Source organism: Sus scrofa, chromosome 6, assembly GCF_000003025.6.
Source record: "Sus scrofa isolate TJ Tabasco breed Duroc chromosome 6, Sscrofa11.1, whole genome shotgun sequence".
NCBI lineage: Eukaryota > Metazoa > Chordata > Mammalia > Artiodactyla > Suidae > Sus > Sus scrofa.
Window position 1 is genome coordinate 126033723 of NC_010448.4, and position 21781 is coordinate 126055503.

The following is a 21781-nucleotide window of genomic DNA, read 5'->3' on the forward strand; positions in this document are numbered from 1 at the left end:
TTTTAATAAGGTATAGTTGTTTTATAATTTATATAAGTTTCAGGTGTTCAACTTAGTGGATTCATAAGAATCCTGTATTCTTCATCCTAAGAAGTTAACTTGAAAATGGCCATGCTATTTTGTTTAGGTTTTTTAAAATATGTCACCTGTACTTACACAGTTGTACAATTGAAATAGTGTGAATATGAGCAACATAAAAATAATAAGTTTAATTGGAACTTAACTTAGGCATTGAAGGGTACCAGCGGTACGAAAGAAGGTCATAACTTCACATAAGTCTTTCAGATTATATAATTAGAGAAGCATAGATGTTTCTTAATTAATCTCTGAGGAAGATTATTTTCTTTTTTTTTTTTTTTTTTTTTTTTTTTGTCTTTTTGCCATTTCTAGGGCCGCTCCCACGGCATATGGAGGTTCCCAGACTAGGGGTCGAATCGGAGCTGTAGCCTCCGGCCTACGCCAGAGCCACAGCAACGCGGGATCCGAGCCACGTCTGCAACCTACACCACAGCTCACGGCAACGCTGGATCGTTAACCCACTGAGCAAGGCCAGGGACCGAACCCGCAACCTCATGGTTCCTAGTCGGATTCGTTAACCACTGCACCACGACAGGAACTCCAGATTATTTTCTTTTTGAAACTCACATCCCTAAGTATTAATACTAATAAATCACATGCTCATTCAGATTCTGATGATCAATATCTGGTTTTTGTCACTCATAGTATTTATTATAGGGATACACATTGCTAATTAATATTCCAATTTTGGTGCATTCCTATTAATCACTCTGGATTAAGGAACCCAGTTTTTTTAAAATAGAGGTAAACAGATACATGTTATCAAAAATCATAGTTGTTTTTACGTAAAAGAAATCATATCCTTAAAAATGAGTGAAAAATTGCCAGGTACAACTATTATGTTGAAATGCTGAAAAGGCTTATTTTATTATGATCATGCCATTTGCAGGAAGGTAGAGATTAAACACTGCAATATTTGTTGCCTAGAAACACACAACTATAAGTGGCACAAATTTTCCACTGAAAAACACTTTCATTTGGGTTATTGTCTTTGAAATTGCATCATCAGAACTCTTCTTCCGATTAAAATGATCTTTAAAGGGCTTTCTAATCTTGTCTGCACAGAAAGGTAGAGCTCACTTAGTTTGGGTTGCTTAAGGTTTCCATTAATCTTAATACATATTAAATCTAATTAAATGCATCTTTATAGATTAGGGTGAGAGATGTATTTTTTGCACACTGAATGTAAAAAAGTAAGAACAGATTTGATTCACAAATTTTTACCTAAGTTCCAGCTCAAGATACTAAGAACATATCACTGTCATCCATTTGGCAGGAATCTTTACTTAACCCCTCTTGTGTTTAAAGAGGGAGAACACAGGTCCAGGCAAAGGGTCACATGAATATGCAGTCCCATCTTAGGCCTCTTAACTGAAGAGAATCCATCTATATACACACAGTGTTACACTCAGGATTAAAAAAAAAAAAAAAAACAAAGGAGGAAAAGAGTGTGTTTATTATGTCTGACATGCCCCCTGAAGAGCATGTATCTTCTAATAAATATATCAGGGACTCCCTCAGAAGTGTTTCAGATCCCAAGTGCCTCCCATAACATGACATTTTACCATGCTGAATGTGATGCCAACATTGAAAGGTTTTTGGTTTTTTTTACAACATGGTCTCTAAGTACAAGCTATCTGCTCCATCTGTTGCTCTAAGAGACAGGTTTTTTGCAGCAGTACAGGGGGAAAAAGCTTCCTATTTTGGACTCTTTGAGAAATGACACTAATGTGTTGCCATCTGAAGGGCTTTTCTTGAGTAATTTTATTTACTTGTATTCCTGTTTTACCTTTATGTTCTGACCTTAGCACTTAAACCCAGTGTAGGATGTTTCCACTGTAATTGCTCTGCTCTCTCATCTACTTTGAGAAGGCACAGATGCAAAAGATGCCCTAAGGAGAAGACAGTAGAGCATCATTTTGGGTTTACATTATATGGACCTAATTTACTAATATTTAATAATATTCCTAATATACCATTAGGAATAAAGAACAGCAGTATAAAATATTTCATTGAGCAAAACAAAAAATATTGAATTCTGAGGCCAAGTAAAAACTCTTCTGCTCTAAAACCAAGTGTTTTTGTAATTAAAAAATAAATATATTTTTATTAAAAAATAAGTATATAATAAATATTTCTAAAGAATCATCTGATTCCCAGACCAGTGGCTTAAGTAAATAACATACAACACCAGCGTATTGTGCAAAATTATTTTGTATGATTTTGTGCCCTACATATATTCCCAATGTATTTGAGTTATCCTGGGAGGAATAAGTAGAACAACAACAAAGAAACCACAATGGTAGCAATTATAACAGCCTGTTGAACATTTAAATGTGCCAGGAATTATGTAAAGTATTTTCTCTGAAGCATCTCCTTTAATCTGCACACCTGTGAAGTAGGTGTATCACCAGGCTTGCTTTATAGATGAGAAAGCTGAGGTTTAGATAGCTTAAATAACTTGTCCAAGGTCTCAGAGTTAATGGGTGAAAAAGTTCAAATTCAAACCCTGGGTTGTAGAAATAGACAGTAGTTTCTAAATAATGTTTTTTTTCAATATATATCTATGGCTTAGTTTATTAGATGTAAGTAAATTTTGTGGTAAGTAGGGAGTTTTTAAAAATAGACTTGTAAATTTAAAAGATAGTCTTCTAATTTTTCCTCCTTAATCTTTTATATGAGCATCAAAGAAAAAAAAAAAAACTCAGCCAATAGCGTATGACATAAAAAGGAGTCATTAATCCCAGATAATGTGATAAATATGGAATAACACTTACTTTGCACATTGACCAAACCAGTCTCGAATTTTTTTGACTGCATTTGCTCTTTTGCACTGCAACCAGTACTGCTGCACAACTGCATTAAAACTCACGATGTTTTAAAATATAATATAGGCACTTGCTACATTGCAAATGTTTTAAGGTCTTAAGATTAGTTATTGTAATAGCAAGAGTCAGCAGAATGCCCTGTAACTTCATCTAAAATTCCCTGCAGTTTATTTTTCATTTGTACAAATTGAATTTCCTTATCTTCTCTTAGGAAAGGTTTCAGACTCTTGAATGTAATCCAATGGTAAGATTTGCCCATTTGCTTCATTATCTACTTTGAGTAAGATTGTTTGTTAAACTAACCATTGTTTTCCAGCCCTTCTGTTATATCAGACTTTTATGTAAATTCCTCAAGTGTGAAGGGAGTTGAAATTTGAAACTGGCTTTACTACATAAGACAAGTTTTTCCCACCACAGGCACAGACACAGCATTTTTCTCACATATGTACATATATACAAGTATGGATACATTGATGAGATTTTTCAGTGTTTCCAGGATATTCAGACTTCCTAACATATAAGGACCTTTCAGAGTTTGGCCTTAATCTACATTTTCAGCATTCATCGTCTTCTACCAACCTTCTAAAAAAAACCCTCTTTGTAGCTCTGATAAGCTGCCCTGAGCTACTTGATGACAACTCTTATAGCCATTATCTCCACTACCCAACTTCCATTACCCAAGCAGTACACCTTTGCTCTTTGCCTGGAATGAGTTCCCCAACCATCTGCCCAAATTTCAGATGTGTGTTTGTGTCTTAAAGTAACTTTGGGTCTCTCATCTGAAATGTTCCTGGTACATGGTAGGCACCAAATAAATGTATATGATTTTATATAAGTGTCAAGGACCATTTGAGAAGTTTATTTTCTCTGATATTGCCTTTAAGAAAATATTTAAATAGCTTCTTAAATTATAAGTTATAGAGGTTCCCACTGTGGCACAACGGGTTAAGGATCCAGTGTTGTCTCTGCTTGTGTTGCTGACGCACTGGTTCAGTCCCCAGCCCAAGAACTTCTATATGCAGTGGGTGTGGCCAAAAAAAATTATAAATTACGTTCCTTTTATTTCTATTAAAAGTAAATCTTGGAGTTTCTGTCGTGGCGCAGTAGTTAACGAATCCGACTAGGAACCATGAGGTTGCGTGTTTGATCCCTAGCCTTGCTCAGTGGGTTAACGATCCGGCATTGCCGTGAGCTGTGGTGGAGGTCTCAGACCCGGCTTGGATCCCATCCCACGTTGCTGTGGCTCTGGCGTAGGCCAGTGGCTACAGCTCCAATTAGACCCCTCGCCTGGGAACCTCCATATGCCGTGGCAGCGGCCTAAGAAATGGCAAAAAAAAAAAAGTAAGTCTTAACATATTCTTTCTAGAAATGCCACTTATACATTGTATTAGATTAAAATGTCAGCATCTTTCACATTTGTATACACATACACATGCATGCGCACATGCATACACAAACACGTTTGTCAGCAAGGTTCTTTTTCCCTCCATGTTTTTTTCTCAGAGTAATAACGAGGTGAAGTTCATGAAAACAAACTTAGGTGTTTTTGTTAATTCCTCCAAGATAAAGCCAGCATATATTTGATTGAATCAGAGGGCACATGAGGTGTGGATGACTCAATGTATAGTCACCCAAACAAAATCATCAGAGTTGTTCTTACTGAGAGAATGAGTGGGTAGTTAGGTCAACTGTCATTAGCTGTTGCACATTATTTTGAGATGGTGAGGGTACCTGATATAAAATGTGGAGCTAAAAATGTTGATAACTTGTATCCTGATTTTTTTTTTTTTTTTGGTAAAAAATTACGTTTGTCTCTTTCTTAGCAGTTTTTAGTACTGTAGACTGTAACTTTCTTTGTGAACAGTGAAGCTAATTATTTTCTATTTGTTTATTTGTTTTTAATTTTTGTAGTACTGGAGAAAATGAAACTGAGTTTGATTCATCAAGATGCTTAACTGCTAAAGAAAACAACTTCAGAAGCTGTGTGGAATGAAGAATTTAGACTAACGAGCAAGGAAGAGAACATTGTAATCTTCAAGATAACATATATCCTAAATGTTACATGGTGCCTGAATTCTGCTTCCTTGCATATCATTGCTTAAATATAGTCTTGAAGGGTTTGTTTTGAAATGTTGTTATTTATTTTCAAATGTGTACATTGTTAATAAGCTAAGAAGTAACAAGCTTGTTCCAGAACCATGTATATATTATGAGAGTTCTAGAGGAATTTAATGTTGAAATAGTAAAATATTTTAGTCCTTAAGAATCCATCTTTTCTTCATCTCTTCACATCAGGAGAGCAGTATTTGAATCTAGATTGGCTCAGTTTTGGGTTTTTTGCTTTGTCTCTCCTCTTTTTCTCTTCCTTCTCTTCTCCCCCTAGATTTTTTATTTTATTTTTTTGGTCCATCCTAAAGTTTTACATGTTATGGCCTATTCTTTTACACTCTGAGGATTGTATATATTTCAAATAAGATGTCATTGTCTCTTACTTACAAATACCTGGTTTTTTTTGTTTTTTTTTTTTTTTTTTGTCAAAGTTCAGTTGAATGTACTGGGTTCTTTTTTATGTTCTATTGATCTACTTGTCTGTTCTTTGTCCAGTACCACACTAAGTTGCTGTAGCTTTTTTTTTGTCTTTTTGCTATTTCTTGGGCCGCTCCCACAGTATATGGAGGTTCCCAGGCTAGGGGTCCAATCGGAGCTGTAGCCACCGGCCTACACCAGAGCCACAGCAACGCAGGATCCGAGCCACGTCTGCAACCTACACCACAGCTCGCGGCAATGCCGGATCGTTAACCCACTGAGCAAGGCCAGGGACCGAACCCGCAACCTCATGGTTCCTAGTCGGATTCGTTAACTACTGTGCCATGATGGGAACTCCAAATACCTGTTTTTTGACCTTTGTTTTTTGGTGTTTTTTTTGTTTTGGTTTGGTTCATTTTTTGTTTTTTGTAGTTCATATTTCTCCTAGGTTATAAGTACACGAAGCAGGTTATAAAATTTTAGCTTATGTGAATAATTGGCCAAAAGGTAATATCACGCAACTTTTTGTATTGCGCCTGAGATATTTTTACATGTAAGCATAAGTTGTCTTTCTGCAATAAATTTTTTTAATGAAAACTTAGTGTTCAAGAGCTTTTAAAAATAGCTCCCCTAGACCTATTGAAGTAATATATCCTTTCAGATTAAAGCAAAATAATTTTTGGTCTTTTAAGAACAGAAGTCCTACCAATCCATCTAGCTTTTTTGCCTCATAGGACTTCATGGAAAAGGAACATACACAAATGAGAAGAGCAACACAGTCCTTAGAAATTAATGTGTTGCATAGTCATGTGACTTTGTTTTGGAAGATAAGCAATATCTCATTCTTTTAGTGCTGAAGAAATATTAAATATCAAAGGGCAGAAAAGATTAAGAAAGTTAAATTTAAGGCAAAGTTTCAGAGAATGTCATTGATTATATTTGTCACCCAATTCATTTCTGTGAGTTTGCTTTGTTAGAGTGGGGTTACTATCTGGAAAACAGGCATATGACTAAGAGATTTCTTAGAGGGATATGGAATGTGATTTGTATAAAACATACATGCAGATTAGAAAAATGATAAAGATGAAAGACCTTTGCAAATTATCTTAAAGAGAATCTATGCCCAATCTAATTGGCAAACTCTATCCTCTATCTTGCTTTTTTTTTTGGTTTGTTTGCTTCACATATTTCCATTGTTTTTTGTTGCTTAGTAGTTCATAACCCATCCTCATTCTTATTCTTTTAGTCCTATTTCTCTGGGTACCTCCTCCAAAAATTTTTCTAAAAATGGCCCTGTTGAAAGTGACCACTTTAACTTTCTGAATTTTTAAAAAATATCCCACTACTGGGATATTTTGTTATAGTTGCATCTTCTGTTTCAGAGATGGGCAAAGTCAGAAAAACTGTAAAGGGCCAAGACAGTAAATATTTTCAGCCTTGAAAAGCATGTGATCTAGGTCACAACAGTTCCACTCTGCTGTGTGAGTAAAACAATCGTAGACACATGTCAACAAATGGCATGAAATTGTATAAGGACAAACATTGGCAAGTAGTAAGGAGGATTGATCATTAGTAACCTTGAATTTAGTGCAGACTTGATAGGGATTATGAGGTGGATAGAGCTTTTTGGGAAGGGAAACAGCCGTTGACTGAGGATGGACAGTGGCTTTGGTTTTGCTGAGAGTATTTTGGCTGTGGGTGGTGATCCTGCATCAGAAAGAAAAGTGATTCATCAGTTTCAACTTCTGTTCCTCAGAACAACCACCTTGTTTCTACTATTTTCCTCAAATACCATTGTTTTTATAACATAGTCTGTGTTTTCCTTTACTATCATTGCCATTCAGATTCTTTGGCAAGTTTCACAGTGTTTCAGGCCCAATGTTTGGAAGAAAGTGTTTGTGAGTGCACAGTGCTTTAATTAAAACTTGTGAGTACCATGGTCATATACCATAGTATTCAGAGTGAGATTTCTGAGTTGAGGAGAGAAAATGTGGATGGCAGCCACTGAGAATGGGGCCATCAGAAAGAAGTGTGGTTCACAACCTGATTTTTGCTATTCTCCATATACTAGGTTAAGACATTCCCCAGATCATTTGTATTTCAAATGGGTAAATATTATAACAGTCAACATTATTTATAAGGGCTTACTGTTACAAGTCAGGATTGTGCTAATTGCTTCATATGCCTTATCTTACTTTTCTGTATAACAATCTAATGGTATCAAATTGCCTCCCCATTTTCCAGACTTTTAAGGTAGTTGAAACATTTGCCCAAAGCAAGGCTACAAAATGAGAGCAGAGTTGGGATTCGAAGTTGAGTTACTCAGATTCCAGTGATCACAGTCTTGACCTTCAAAGTCTCCTGGCCTTCATTTCTCATTGAGATAGTGATGATAACCTCCAGTGTGTGCATGTTTATGTAGTCCATTAGACTTGAATCCCCCAAACAAAGCCTATTCCTTTTCTTGTTTTTTTTGCACAGGATTACCAAAGGTACAGGCAGTAGTCAGTAAATTAAACAAATTTCTAAGAAACTGAGTTGTGTCATCATGCCACATATTTGTACTTGCCTTTAAATAAGAAGTTATTATAACATACAGGCACAATAAATCTTAACCATGCAACTGTTAATCCACAGTCACAATGTACTTTATATTTCTGCACATAGATTTAACACTGAAGTTTAAAAAAAAAAAAAAAACCAAATTGAGGCTTTTAAGAGGATTTTTGAGGGGCATTTAAATTTCAAAAACAACATGAATTTTTATAATTAAATACAGAATATATACTGGTTCTCCCAAATGAATAATTTGATATGGTAATGCTTAGCATAAAGAATGCATACCACCTGCATGGGATCCTGGCACAGGAAAAGGACATTAGCTAAAAAACTAAAGAAATCTAAATAAAGTGTGGACTAGTTTTTGGGTTTTTGTTATGTTTTGTTTTGTTTTAAATAGAATTAGTAGCCTCTAAGTATAAGACAGTTACTTTGTAGAAAACCCCGCAGTTTGAGTTTGCCCAGTTTTCCTTCAAGATTTGTTCATTTTTGGTAGGAATACTTCAGAAATAATGCTGTGTACTTCTCAGGGCCTCCCATCAGAAAGCACATGATGTCAGTTTGTCCTGTTCCCCATGGTGGTAACTTTTATTACTTGGTTAAGGTGTGTTTTACAGCTTTCTTCATTCTGAAGTTAACTTATATTTAATAAAGTAATGAGCAGTTTATAGGTGTTTTATGAGGAAATATTTTGAAACTATGCAAATGTCTTTTTCTTTACCATATCTTTACCTGCCAGTTTTAGTATAGATTACCTCAATCTAGTATTATTATGGTGAAAGCCAAATGGTGATTTAAAAAAAAAAAAATTCCATTCTTCTTTCTGTACTTATTAGTGATCTACTGTTAGGTAGAGCTTTCCTTTCTCCATTAATTATTCATTTACTTAAATTAGCATGGACTCTATTTTATTTTATAGTATAATACATTCCTATTATCACTTATTTTTATGGTAAAATTGCCCACAACCGACTTATCTTGGTTCCTGTGTCCCTGACATGCTGGAATAGTCTTTGAGTCCTTTACTTTTTGGCCCAACAAGATGATCCAGGCTCATTTATGGTATCTGTCCCAGCTCAGGAGCCAGCCATTTCTACTAGGAGTTCTGGTTCTTTTCTAGTTTAATTTTACCAGATAGCTCCCCAGACAAAGTGTCTGACTTTTCTAAAATAAAAGTTAATCTAGCATCCCAATTTTGCCATTCTGAAACTGGAGTGTAAATAGAGGGAATGTGGGTGTAAATTAGCTCAAAATAGGTAGAATAACCCACATCAGAATGAACCACAGAATTTAACTAGAATTCAGCTATTTCTTCAGTTCTTCTCAGCTTTAGATCATTATCTCTGTTACCTGCCTTGAGATTATCAGGACAAATCTTATTATGCCCTTTATCTCTGTTTTGTTAGCACAAATGGTTTATTCCCAGTTAATAAAAACATTAATTAGAACTTCCTTCACCAATTTCTTTTTGTTAATATTTTTTCTTCACCAATTTTAATTTTAGTTTTCAATAGGCTGGTTTCTTGATCAAACATTTTCTTTTAAATCTACTAAAAAGAGATCTGTGTTCAACATCCACATAAAGACCTCTATAAGAATGTTCCCAGCATGATTCATAATAATCCCAAAGTGGAACAATTCAAAAATGTCCATCAACTGATGAATGGCTAAACAAAATGTGATATCTTCATACAATGGGATACTTACGTTTCAGCATTGAAAAAGAATTACTTTCACTGTAACAATGTGCATGAACCTCAAAAATATGCTAGGTGAAAGAAGCCATGTATTGTAAGTTTCAGTTTATCAGAGAAAGTGAATCTTCAGAAGCAGAAAGCAGATCAAAGGTTGCTAGGGGTTGGGGATGAAAGTGGGAATTGACTGGAAAGAATCACTGAGGGAAAATTACACAATGATGGAAATGTTCCAAATTGGACTTTGGTGATAGTCACATAACTACATTTACTAAAAATCATAGGATCATTTTATGACATAGAAGGTATATGCCAGTAATGCTATTTTTAAGATAAGAGAGCCGAAGCAACTCACCGTCTGAGGCCAGGAAAGACTGGCTTTCCATCTCTTGGGAGCCAAGCACATGTGGCTCGTGGCAGCCTGAAGAGGCACTTTCTTGGCAATTTCTGAACAAGCCACCTCTTCCACCATTGCCCACCTGGACATCACCAGCATCTCCACCTTCACCCGTGCCATGGTCACCACCCTGTGATGGGCCTCCCAGCCCCTGGCTGACACCTCCCTTCTTCCGGCACTGCTCTCCCAAGTCCTGGGAAAATGACACAGTGCACATTCCCAGGCTTTGGCTGATGGTAAAGATTGACCAGGCCAAGCCACTGCAGAAGAACAAGAGAGCCCCTTCCAGGTGTGGGGCTACAAACACCCTGTTTCTTCACGATTGCCCGACTTGGTGCAGGATACCAAATCCAGTTATGGAAAAAAAAAAGCCAAGATGGTATTCTAGGACTAATGTAACTCTTCTTTTGGGGTCAGTTGAGAAATTGGTATTGATCCCAAAATATATGCTAAGAATAGTCCGCTTGATGGGGATTCTGCTGAAAGCAGCTGCCATCTGCTGCCATGTTCTGTTTTGTTTGTCTTTCCTTAGGGAAAAAAGACACATATATGTCCTATCACAGAACTAGCAGACTTAGCCCTCAAAACTTCTGGGCATACGTGTAGGCACCTAGCCTATACTTTCCTAAGAATGTCTCTGTGAATCGAAAGTCTGTTTTGAACTTATTCTCAATTCATATCAAAACCACAATGAGGTGTCACCTCACACCTGTCAGAATGACCATCATCAAAAAGTCTACAAATGCTGGAGAGAGTATTGAAAAGGGAGAACCCTCTTACACTGCTGATGGGAATAGGAATTGATGCAGACACTATGGAGAACAGGATAGAGTGTCCTTAAAAAAGCTAAAAATAGATCCACCATGTGATGCAGCAATCTCACTCCTGGGCATATATCTGGAAAAGATGAAAATTAAAAAGATAACATGCACCTCAGTATTCATAGCAACACTATTCACAGTAGCCAAAACAGGGACACAAGCAACTTGTGTCCATCAACAGATGAATGGATAAAGAAGATGTGGTATTTATTCAACCATAAAAAAGGGTAAAGTAATGCCATTTGCAACAACATGGTTGGACTCAAGATTATCCATACTAACCAAAGTAAGTTAATGATATCACTTATATGTGGAATCTAAAAAATAATACAAATTAATCTATTTGCAAAACAGAAACTGACTTAGAGACATAGGAAACAAACTTGGTTACCAAAGAGGAAATGTGGGAGGAGGGCTAAATTAGGAATATGAGAGTAACAGATACATCACTATACATAAAATAGATAAGCAACAAAGCTTTACTGTATAAGAATATTCAATATCTTAGAACCTAAAACAAATCAGAAAATTATATATCTGTGTGTGTGTGTATATACATCAATCGTGTGTATATAATTAATTTACAACACAACACTGTAAATTAATTATACATTAATAAAAAAAATTTCTCTTGGCCCGGGTCCCACATTGCTGTGGCTGTGGCTAGACTGGCAGCTACAGCTCCAATTTGATCCCTAGCCTGGGAACTTCCATATTCCATGGGTGCGGCCCTAAAATAATTAATTAATTAATTAAATTTTTTAAAAAATTTCTGAAGTTCCTGTTGAGGCTCAGCAGGTTAGGAATCTGACTGGTATCCATGGGGATATCATTGTTTGATCCCTGTGCCTTGCTCAGTGGGTTAAATGATCTGGTGTTGCCGCAAGTTGTATAAATAGCAGATGCCGTGGCTTGGATCTTGCATTGCTCTGGCTGTGGTGTAGGCTGGCAGGTGCAGCTCCAATTTGACCCCTAGCCTAGGAACTTCCATATGCCTCAGGTGCAGCCCTAAAAAAAGACAAAAAAAAAAAGGGGTGGGGGGAACCACACACGTTTCTCTCTCTCTTTTTTTTTAATTGAACTTCCCTATGAGAGCATTAATATCCAAGGCCACTACAACTGAATGACTCACTTCTGCCCACCCACCCACAGTACTGTTAGTTATACCAGGTCTTTGTAATGAACCCCTGACACCCTCAGTGTAATTCTATTTAGTCTGTCACTGAACAAGAGTCCCAGAAAATGCAATTAGAGCATCATGACCTGATAGTTCTTCAAATCATGTCCTCCTACTTTCCTGCCTGCTTTCTCAGTCTTTGTGGGCTATTTCTCCTCTGATCAACCTCTAAATGTTGAACCAACACAGTGCTTATGGCCAGGACCAATTGTTCTTTTTATCTGGACTCTCAGGGGGATCTCATCCAGTCCTGATAAGTGCCAGTTACATGCTGATGATCAGGGCCAGCTTCATAGGTGTAGCACTACTGTGCATTTGCACACACTCCACATTCACAAGGCCCTGAGCTTAGTTTAATGGTCTGCTGTTGCTGTGTTAAATGCCTTAGTAATTTTATCTTTGAGTTAGTGTTTTGTTAAAAATGGGGCAGTGGAGCTTGTGCAGGGGGCAGAGGAGATGTCTGTGATATGTGTGTCTACTGCCATTCCTTGCTAATCTATCTTTATTTAAATTGCCCCAGGAGCACAGCTTTCTGGTAGATCCTCATTGCATGGGGTTCAGTGAGACTCAAAGAGAGAAGAGACGATTCTGTTACACCTATGATTTAAAGTGGCGACACTGACAGCTTTAAGAAGCCACACTTATACTATTTGAACCAGAACTTACTTTGAACACAGAAAAGAGACAATGCTGTTCTAGAAACAGCCAAGAAACTCTGCATGTCTTGAAATGTCAGGAAACTGAGTGCGGGGGTGGGGGTGGGGGTGTCCAAATGATAGTATGAAGGTTAAAGCCCATCTAGTGCACAGCAGTGTCCATTGTGAGACTTCTTCCTGCAACTGTATTTTTACTTCAGATATAATTGAATATAACATTGTATGAATATAAGGTATACAGTGTGTTGGTTTGGTAAATTTATATATTGTAATATGATTACTATAGTAGCATTAGCCACTATATATATAATTAGCTAAATAACTCTTTTGTGTTGCATGTTTATCATTTATTTTTTGTGCTAAAAATAGTTACAATTAATCTCCTACTAACTTTGAAATTTATAATAAAATATTGTTGACTATAATCCCTATTTTATGTATTAGTTCTCCGGAACCTATCTACTAGTTAAAAATTTGTACCCTTAAACATCTCCCCAATTCCTCCATCCCCTAGCCTCTTATAACTATTGTTCCACCCACTGTTTTTACAAGGTCAGAGTTTTTAGATCCCACATATAAGTGATAACATATAGCATTTCTTTTTCCCTGTCTGACTTATCTCACTTAACATAAAGCTTTTAGGGTCCATATATGTTGTCACAAATAGTAAGCTTTCAACCTATCTATCTACCTATCAACATCCTTATATTTCATATATATCTCACATCTTCTTTATCCATTCAGCCACTGACAGACACTTAGGTTGCTTCCATATCCTGGCTATTATATATAATCTGCAGTGAACATGGGTGTACAGATAACCCTTGGAGATACTGGATTTTAACTCATTTAGTTAAGTATATACCCAGAATTGGGATTGCTGGACCATATGGTACTTCAATTTTTGATTTTTGAGAAACCACCATACTTACATTCCCACCAATAGCATTTCCTTTTCTCCATATCCCTACCAGCAATTGCTATCTCTTGTCTTTCTGATAAAAGCCATCCTAACAGGTATGAGGTGATATCTCATTGTCATTTGTTTCATCTGCAGATCTTTTAATTTCATTATGCTTTTGGGTTTAGTCGTTTTCTCCTAAGATCAACAGCTGTACCTGAAATACCTTACTGTTTCGGCCAACACCTTGTACTGATCCTAGGCCATCAGCCTAGACTTCTGATTCCCTCAAGGATATTTTACTTTGAGGTCCTTGCTATCCTCCATGTCCTTGTACCTACTCCAGTTCCACAATACTCCTTTATCTCTGTGTCTCAGAGAAGAGGTTGCTATAAGGGGCTTTTTTTTCTTCTTCTTCTTCTTTTTTTTTTTTTTTTTTAACTCAGAGTCCTTTGAGATCCTCATGCAAATTGTTCCATCTACTCTTGAAAAGTTTGCAGTAGTAGAAAGAACAGACAAGGTTCCTACCTGCATGGATCTTACAATTTAGTGAGACACAATTACCAAGCATATAAACAATGAATACTTATAAAATGTAATAAATGTGTTGGAAGAAACAACTGTGTGCAGTGAAAGAGGACATGAGAAAGATGTAATTTAGATATATAGTCATCAAAGACAAGTAGTCTGAGGAGAAGATACTGAAGCTAATAAGAGCAGATAGGTCAAAGGAACTACCCCTGGAATAGTAGGAAGTTGCAGTGAGGAGGAGAATTTTAATCAGAGGAGACAGCATGTGCAAGGACCTCAAACCAGGATGAGGGAACCAAAAAGAAAGCTGGTATGTCCCAGAACCTGTGAGCAAGGGGCGACATCAAAAGATAAGACAGGAGAAAGTACATGGACTCAAATCATGCAGGGGCTTATATGCCATGGGAAAGGTTTGAAATTTCATTTAAGTGTAATGTACATCAGTGAAAACTTTAAAGAAGGGGCCGAAAATAATCTGCTTTCAGGTATTAAATAATCAGTTTGTTTGTGTAGAAAATAGATCTTTGGGGAAAAAAATCAGAGACACCAATTAGTAATCTAGGCGACAATTAGGATGACTGGATTAAGGAGTGTTTTGTCTTGTTTTGTTTTGTTTTGTTTTTATGGCTGCACCCTTGGCATATGGAAGTTCCTGAGCCAGGGAGTGAATCTGAGCTGCAGGTACAACCTATGTCACAGCTGCAGAAGTACTAGATCCTTTAATCCACTGCTCCAGGCCTCAGATGGAACCTGCGCCTCCACAGCAACCGGAGCCACAGCAGCTGGATTCTTCACCCATTTCACCACAGTGGGAACTCCTGAATTAAGGTTTTAAAAGTGGATATGGGGACAAGTGAATAGATTTGCAGTAGGGTTTGGAGGAAGGACAGATGCGACTTGCTGATGGATTGACTATGAGAGTAAAGAAGAGTAAGGAGTGAAGACTGACTGTCAGTTTCCTGTATGAGCAATGGGGTGAATTATGGGGACATATGTAGTAATTAAATGAAACTAACAGAACAAGAAATGGGATGGTGGGTGTTGTAGGGATGAATTTTCTGTATAATTTGGACATTTTGACATAGCTTCAATAGGAGACACAGTTTCAGAAAAGGATTTGGGAAATAGAATTTGGGAATTATCTGTTTACAAGATGGTATTTAAAGGATTAAAATTGATGAACTGCAAGTGACCAAAAACACCCAAGACATTCTTGAAAAAGAAGAACAAATTTAGAGGATGCAAACTTCCTAATTTCAAAACTTACTCCAAAGCTACAGTAATCAAGATAATGTGGTATTGGCATAAGGATCGACATAGATATCAATGGAATATAATTGAGAATTCTAGAATAAATAATCATAGTCAATTGATTTTTGAAAAGAGTGTCAAGAAAAATTCAATGGGGTGGGGATGTGGGGAAATGATAGTCTTTTCAATAGATGATGCTGTGACAACTGGATAGCCATATGAAAAATGATGAAGTTATAACTGTAACTCACACTATACACAAAAATTAATTCAAAATGTATCACAGACCTCAATGTAAAAGCTAAACCGTGTGAGCTTGGGTTAAGTAGTGACTTTTTAGATATGATACCAAACTTACACACGACAAAAGAAGAAAATAGATAAATTGGACTTTATCAAAATTAAAAGAAAAATCTTTCGTGCTTGAAAGTACACCATGATAAAGTGAAAAGATAACTCACTGAACAGGTGAAAATATTTGCAAATCATGTATTTGATGATGGTCTTATATCTAAAGTATATAAAGATCACTTTCTATTTAACAATAAAAATACAACTCAAACAAAAATGGGCATTTTCAGTTATTATTAGGAGATTACCTAATAATTGCCTCCTATCATTGGGGGATTGCCACTTCATACCCACCAGGATAACTGTAATAAAAAAGACAGAGATAACAATTGTCGATGAGGATATAGGAAGGTTGGAACACTTACACCTTGCTGGTGATTGTAAAATCTTTCAGCCTGCTTTGGAAAACAGTTCATCAATTTCTCAAAATGTTAAAGAATTATCATATGACCTAGCAATTCTACTCCTAGATATAGCCAAGAGAAATGAACACATATCTACACAAAAACTTGTACAAAGATATTCATAGAATTATTTATGGTAGCCAAAAAGCAGAAACAACTCAAATACCCACAAAGCTATAACTGAGTAATCTACTGTGATATATGATACATTGGAAAATATTCATCAGTAAAGAGGAATGAAGTTACAACACATTACATTGGATGAACTTTGAGAACATGCTAAATAAAAGAAATCAAGCACAAAGACCACATATGGTATGGTTCCATTTACATGAAATATCCAAGTCTATAGAGATAGAAAATGGGTTAGTGGTTGCTAAGATGGGGGGGAGGAGGGAAAGGGAAGCAAGTGCTTAGTGGGTATGGATTTCTTTGGAAGATGACGAAAATATGCCAAAATTAGGTAGTGGTTATGGTTGTACAACTCTGAGAATATTATGGTATGTGAGTTACATTTCAATGAAATTGTTATTAAAGAATTGGTGAGATCACCTAGGGAGATAATGGTTAAAAAAAAAGATTACAAAGGATTGGTACACAAAATTGACATGTGAGAAAATTCTATGTTTGGGGGTTGGACAGGGCAGGAGGAGCAGACAAAGGAGACTGCAATGGAATGGCCAAAGGAATAGGAGAAATGTATTAGTGTGTGATGACACAAGCCAATTAGAAGAGGGTGTCAAAAACAGAGCGGTAATCAACAGGAATGGTGGAGGAAAGGTATAGGAGGTTTGAAGAGAGAAATTATAAAGTGAAATGATTACCACAATAAGGTTAGTTAACACATCCTTCCCCTCATGTAATTACAATTGTGTGTGTGTGTATTGAGAACTTTTAACATCTACTCCCTTAGCAAAAAAAAAATGTGTTTCAAAAACACAATACAGCATTTTCACTATAGATTTCATGTTCGTTCTCAGAATTTATTAATCTTAAAACTGGAAGTTTGCATCCCTTGAACACTTTCACCAACTCCCCTGCCTCTGGCAACCACCAATTTACTATTTCCATAAGTTCATTTTTTGTAGAGTTCACATATAAGTTGAGATCATACAGTATTTTTCTTTCTGTGACTTATTTCACTTAGCATAATGCCCTCAAGGTCCATCCATTTTGTTGCAAAGGCAAGATTCCCTGCTTTTTAGGGCTGAATAATACTCCATGGTGTGTGTGTGTGTGTGTGTGTGTGTGTGTGTGTGTGTGTGTGTGTGAGAGAGAGAGAGACATATTATATTTCTTCATCCATCCATCCATCCGTGGACACATTTTGTTTCCATTTCCTGGCTATAATAAATCTGCAGCAAAAAATGGAGGTGCAGATATTTCTACATGACAATTGTTTCATTTGCTTTGGACATGTGCATAAATCCAGAAGTGGAATTGATAGATCATATGGTAGTTCTATTTTTAATTTTTAAAGGACACTCCATAATGTTTTCCATAGTAGTTATACCAATTTATAGTCCTACCAACAGGTATAAGTTTCCCTATTCTCCACATCCTCACCAACACTTACCTCTTGTCTTTTTGATAATAGCCATTCTAACAAACAGGTGTGAGATGTTATCTCATTGTCATTTTGATTTGCATTCCCCTCATGATTAGTGATGTTGAGCATCTTCATTTCATGTACCTATTGGCCATTTCAATATCTTATGTAGAAAAAGGTCTTAGATTCTTTGCTCACTTTAAAAATCAGATTATTTGTGGGTTTTTTTTTTTGCTATTGAATTATATGAGTTTTTAAAAATACATTTTGGATATGAATTCCTTATTGGACATGTGATTTATAAATATTTCCTGCTATTCCATATGTTGCCATTTAATTTTCTCAAGCTTTTCTTTTGCTGTGTAGAAGCTTTTTAGTTTGATGTAGCTTCACTTATTTACTTTTGCCTTTGTTGCTGGCACTTTTGCTTATATCCAACACATCATTGCCAAGAAAAATTTCAAGGAAATTTTCCTCTATGTTTTCCTTTAAGAATTTTATAATTTCAGGCCTTAAGTTTAAGTCTTTAACCCATTTGAAGTTAATTTTTGTGAGTAGTGTAATATAAGAAATCAGTTTCATTCTTTTGCATGTGAATACCCAGTTTTCCCAACACTGTTTATTGAAGAGACTTTTATCCATTGAGTATTCTTGTCTCCCTTATCAAATACTAGTTGACTATGTATGTATGGGTTTATTTCTGGGCTCTCAATTTCATTCCATTTTATAAGTATCTGGTTTTATGCTAGTACCACACTGTTTTCATTATTATAGTTTGTAATACATTTTGAAATCTGGAAATATTATGCCTCCAGCTTTGTTCTTTCTCAAGATTACTTTAGCTATTTGAGGTCTTTTATAGTGCCTAGAAATTTCATCTTTTTTTTTTTTCCTGTAAAAATGCCATCAGAATTTTGATAGGGATTACATTGAATCTGTAGATAACTTTGGGTAGCATGAGTATTTTAACGATATTAACTCTTTTATCCAAGAACAAGTTATATCTTTCCATTTATCTGTGTCTTCAATTTCTTTCATCAATGTCTTGTAGTATTCAGGTTAGAGAAATTTCACCTATGTGTTTAAATTTATTCCTATGAATTTTTTATGCTAATATGAATGAGATTGTTTTATTTTCCAGATATTTTGTTGATAGTGTATAGAAAGACAACTGATTTCTGTGTGTTGATTTTGTATCTTGCAACTTTCAAAATTTCTTAGTTCTAACAGTTTTTAGTTTTTGATTTTATGGACTCTTTAGGATTTTCTCTATATTAGGTCAGGTCATTTTAGATGAGATCAGGCACATTCAGGGTGATATGGCTGTAGGCGGTCATGTCATTTCAAATAGAGGTAATGATACTTCTTCCTTTCTGATTTGGATGCCTTTAATTTCTTTGTCTTGCCCGATTGCTCTGGCTAGGCCAATTACTCCTGTAAATAATTGTCAGTATTGATCATCCACCTCAAGATCGTGATCATGAATAAGGTAAAGATGATTGTATAATATCTCTTTTTCTTCTGACAAATTTCAGCTGTAAGTATGGAAAAGTCAGATTGTTGGAGGTTTTCCAGAGCTTTGGTCTCATAAATGCCACGAGGGTAGAGAATTAGAGAATTCAGGATTTTTAAAGGAACTCCTTGAATTGATGAGGCATGTCATCTGAACTCCTCGAAGAGGACTGTGAAGATAGGAGAATAGGTAGATTGTGAAAGTTGTGGAGTCAAGTGTATTAGAGGTCTCCAAGAGATTTAAAATGAGCTAGAAGGGCAGGTGGTAACAGTCATGGAGAGGTCTATTTGAGATCAGTATTTTAGGGACAATGGAATTTTGATGTTGATACTGCCTATGTAGGATGGAGTGGTGAATAGCTAAGAAAGAGTTGAAGGGGGAAAAAAGGTAAAAATTATTCAATTGAGAGAGCTGGTGGGCATTGGATGGACTGTCTGCATATGGAAGTCAGTGAGAATGATGGCCCCTTAAGCTACTAAAGATGGAGGTCTGTTCTCTCAAAATCTACTTAATGGTAACACCTAATGTGGCCTAAACAAAGAGCAATTAATAGCATCTTTAGCTAAAGAAAATTGGTGTCACCATTTGCACATTGGAAATATTTTCTGGTGGGCATGTCTAAGTTTGTACCAAGATTTTTGTGCAATCTCATTTAAAATTTAGAAAATCTTGAAGATTTTCTTTTTGGAAAAGTTATTATAATCCATGTCTGAAAAAGGACACTTTGTTATTCTGTGGTCCACTCTAGTTCTATGTTTTTCCAATCCATTCATTTATTCATTTGAATTTTTTTTTGGTCCTTGCATACTCTGTGCTAGGAATGTGCTAGCACTACAAGTTCAAGTAAAAAAGATATGCGCAGCAGTGGCCCTCACAGAACTTCTAGCGTGATAAAATGTATAGTGGTGTACATCATGTGATCAATTATATTATATCATTTGCATAACTCCTTGTGTTGGTTAAGTTTGTGGTTTGTGCGTCAATAGATGCTTTATGACTCATCACTAGGAATTAAAGGTAAGTAGTAATTTTTTGTAGTGTTGACATCAAACTTGGCCATATTCATTATATGTATTACTTTTGTAGTTACTGTTTTTCTCATTATTTGGTTTGATTTGTTTGATTTCTTTGCCTTCCAGACTTTGACATTTTACTGGAAGACAGTGAACTGAGAATGCCTTGGATTGACAAAACACATGATGGTCTTGTCATAGGATGTATGTCACTGAAGTTTGCAGAATGAGAATTGATAGATTTTCCAAATCTGGTGTCAGGAACTTGTTGCTGCAGCTACTTTCCCTAATTTCAAGAATTTTTTGAGCAAATTTCCAAACTCTCCTCAAGGTTGTACAAGTTGTTGAAGAAGTGGAAACAAAGGTTCTTTCAGGTTGGCATAATATGGGACAGTCTGAAACTGCCTTCAATGATCAAGAAGCCCCCCCCTTAACCATTTAAAATGTTACTTCAGCCTCCATACACTTAAAAATGTTCAACCAGGGAAGCCAGCCTTCAGCATGTCAACCAAATATCAACTCTGTTCAAGGTTGCTGCCATTCCAGTTTCTTGGCACATATTATAGAATCAAGTTTAGTAAGGAAATGCAGTTTTTTAAAATTGTGTGGTGACCTATCGTGGTCACTAAGTGAATCTAACTAAACAATTTGTTGGGCTGTGTTTATATTTTTAAAATTTTTATTGAAATATAGTTGATTTACAGTGTTGTGTTAGTCGCAGGTGTACAGTAAAGCAAATGCAATTTATTCTCCATTCAACTTTTTTAATGACCTTATTTTGCAACCCATTCCTGCTTGCTTTAATGAAAAGGAAACAAGTTGTAAATGTGTTTACATATATATTACCCTTGTGCCTGTATCCTAATTTTCCTTTGGACTTCAAAAGAATGTTTATATTACGCTTTGTGAGGGAGTTTTTAATAAAAAAGACAACTCTCTCACCCTCCCCATTCTCATTATTTTCCTGCAGTTAACTCACAGATGTCCCACTCTACATATTTCTTCTTAGTTGAGATTAAAAATGAATGTTAGGGGGTTCCTACTGCAACGGGAACAGCTACGTCTCTTCAGTGCCAGGATGCAGGTTTGACCCTTTGGCCAGACCAGTGGGTTGAAGGATCACCTGTTGGCACAGCTGTAGCATAAGTCACAACTGCAGCTTGGATCTGATTCCTGGCGCGATTAACGAATCCAACTAGGAACCATGAGGTTGAGGCTTCGGTCCCTGCTTGCTCAGTGGGTTAAACGATCCGGCATTGCCGTGAGCTGCGGTGTAGGTTGCAGACACGACTCGGATCCCACGTTGCTGTGGCTCTGGCATAGGCCAGTGGCTACAGCTCCGATTCGACCCCTAGCCTGGGAACCTCCATATGCCGCGGGAGTGGCCCAAGAAATAGCAAAAAAATGAAAGAAAGAAAGAAAAAGAAAGAAAGAAAGGAAGGAAGGAAGGAAGGAAGGAAGGAAGGAAGGAAGGAAGGAAAGAAATAAAGAAAGGAAGAAAGAAAGAAAGAGAAGGAGGGAGAGAGAGAGAG

The 21781-nt window shown here is 36.3% G+C and overlaps 1 protein-coding gene across 1 annotated transcript in view; it reads left to right on the forward strand.

Annotated features, from left to right (window-relative positions):
- The window catches only part of PIK3C3 (phosphatidylinositol 3-kinase catalytic subunit type 3), a 148156-nt gene extending 143125 nt beyond the window's left edge, over positions 1–5031 (forward strand). Inside the window, 1 exon segment of the mRNA NM_001012956.2 lies at positions 4818–5031. Within this exon segment, the coding sequence (NP_001012974.1) occupies positions 4818–4832 (15 nt within the window). The 3' untranslated portion in view covers positions 4833–5031.